Raw genomic sequence first — 2,500 nt, 5'->3', positions numbered from 1 at the left:
TGGAATCTGTGGAGAAACAAAGAGAAAGGTGGTGAAGCGAGAAACATAAGCGAAAAGCGGTCAGTGCGAGAAACAAACAGAGAAAAGCAGGAGGACAGAGCGTGATAAAAACATTTAACCGGTTACTACCACCGTGCTCTGCTTGGGTTGTTCGAATCTGAAATTCATAAAACGTTCCACCGCTCCTCTTGGATGGGAACAGCGCGCCTTGCAACGAGCATTTGGAAATCGGAAAAAGAGAAACACGTCGGTAGCCGCTACCACCGTTGTTGTCGTCATCATCTTCATCGCAGCAGCGGAGGACGACGACGCCTGCAGATTGCAGCAACCAGCAGCAGCAGCAGCAGCAGCAGTCGAATTTAGTAACCAGCGGATAATCCTGGCGGCCGACTGTCGGTGATTGGCGTGTGTGCGACGAGTGCGCGTATTTTATTTCGAGTTTAATTTACCAAAGAACAAACGACGAAAAGCAAGAGACATGTTTTCCACGATGATGCAAATGGCAACTCGGCGGGTGCTGCTGCAACAGCAGCAGGGCATCCTTCCAGCGATGGTGGGCGGTAGCCTGAGTCGCACCATCTCGAAGAGCAGCGAGGTGAACAATTCCGACTACATGACGATCCGCCCGGACAACCAAACGCAGAAGGCTGGTCGCAGCAGCAGCAGCTGTGACAGCAAGCAACAGATAAGACTGAAGAAAGTGTCCAGGTATGTACGAACTTTACAACATCCCATTTCCTGGTCGGTAGGGAGAAGATGTTAATTTGCAGGCGCCACACCGCGGTAGTTGAACTGGCCCACTGGATCGATCGATCGATCGATCGATGACCGCTGCACGTTTCTCCCGGCGTTCGTTTCATATTTCACCGAGCAGCACTACGCTGCGGGGAAACTCTACACTCAATAGTATAGCCCCTCATCATCGGCGTAGTGTGCCATGATGTTGTTTGTGAAGGGGGCTACTGCGATGTGGAAATGATGTGTTCCATCAGCCCTGAGGTCGTTCAACACGGTCTCTGTTGAGAATATGGCGATCCAAAGGCCAAAAGTTTCCAGCAAACCGGTACGCACCATGGTAGCAACATATCTCTCGCGTCTGGCGATGATTTAATCAGTCAAGTCTTCCCCATTTACCCAAGGGGTGGTGTTGGTATCTGCCTCCCGGCTGGAAAGTTCAAAGTCCACTCTAGCCCCACCGTACACCCAAATAGAAACTTATCGCGATGTGCCGGGGGTGGGGGACAGAAGAGATAAAAGTCGCGAGCACTCGAGAGAAACATACCGAGTGTGTTTTGTATCGAAATCGCTTTCAAACTCCGGTGAATCCGGTGGGTTTTGTCAACATTAAACCGGTCGCCCGGGTTCTAAGTAAGCGGAGAGAGGGTTCAAGAACTTATCGCCAGCGAGCAGCTTCAAGATACCAGTGGCCAGAAGTTACGCAGTACTTTTCTCGCGGGATATAAATAGATCCGCGAGTAGTGCCACCGCCACCGTCGCTGCTGGTGCTGGAACATGGTGCGTACGTGTATGCGTGCGAGCATATAATCCAGAGTTTGTTTTTGTTTTTCTCCTTTTCCTTTGACCCGCTTTTCCCAGTGGCACACCCATACACACGCGTGTGCATGCGCGTTCAAGGAGGATGGATTAAATTGCGTGTTTTCCGTTGGCACAAGTGGCCAGCGGGTGCGAGAAAGGGTCCCGTTCTCCAAGAGCAAAACAGATCTTTCTTTTCCCCCTCCCTTTTTCTTTGCTTCTCTGAACAGAGGAACCAAGTGTCGTCTTCTCTTTGCTGGGGTCTGCGTTCTCGAACAATCCTCGCCTTTGCCCAACCACCCAGGGGGCAGATGGCTCTGTAAACGAACGGACAAGAGGTGCGTTCACGCCGCGTTACCTACGCCTGTGACGTGACTTTTCAAACACAAGGTAGACCTTGAAAAAACCGGAGGAAAACATCATCTTCGGCTTCTTATGTCGCGCGTCTCAGAAGGAAGGTGCGTTGCCATGGCGGTGCACACGTAGCTTCACACAAAGCGATGAGACGATGACCGATCGAACGAGACCATCCCCCAACCCCCACCTGGGAGCGTTGTGGAACGCGCGATTGTAATCATTGCGGTCCTGATGGTGTGTCATGCCATAAACGCGCCTTCCCCTAGCCTCAACGGTCGATGGATGGAATGAAATGCGAATATTATTTAAATCTAGCATCACAGCAACCCTAGTGCGCTAGTCAAGCCGATGATGGTTGGTGTTGTCGATCAGCAGCAACAGAGGGCCGAGAGAAGGCTTGAGCCGATGATCATCGATGGTGTACCATATAAAACCTGTTTTGCTTAAATAATCCTCCTTGCCACTTTGCGCTGGGAGATGATGATGATGATGATGTGGGGGATACGCGACTGGTCATGTGGGAGCGCGCGATTCAATATTCTCCTCGTCGCGCGCTTTCCATGGCAATAAACAGTGCGCGCGTGGCACAGGGAGGGTTCGAGAGTCTGCC

General features: G+C 51.6%; 1 protein-coding gene across 1 annotated transcript in view; it reads left to right on the top strand.

Annotated features, from left to right (window-relative positions):
- The window catches only part of LOC126573991 (farnesyl pyrophosphate synthase), a 7,631-nt gene that overhangs the window by 271 nt on the left and 4,860 nt on the right, over positions 1 to 2,500 (top strand). The window contains exon 1 of the mRNA XM_050233865.1: positions 1 to 708. This exon is cut by the window's left edge and continues 271 nt beyond it. Within this exon, the coding sequence (XP_050089822.1) occupies positions 479 to 708 (230 nt within the window). The 5' untranslated portion in view covers positions 1 to 478. The remainder of the gene's footprint in view (positions 709 to 2,500) is intronic.

Source organism: Anopheles aquasalis, chromosome 3 (assembly GCF_943734665.1).
Source record: "Anopheles aquasalis chromosome 3, idAnoAquaMG_Q_19, whole genome shotgun sequence".
NCBI lineage: Eukaryota > Metazoa > Arthropoda > Insecta > Diptera > Culicidae > Anopheles > Anopheles aquasalis.
The sequence above is the reverse complement of the archived record's forward strand: the minus strand, read 5'-3'. Positions and strand labels throughout refer to the sequence as shown.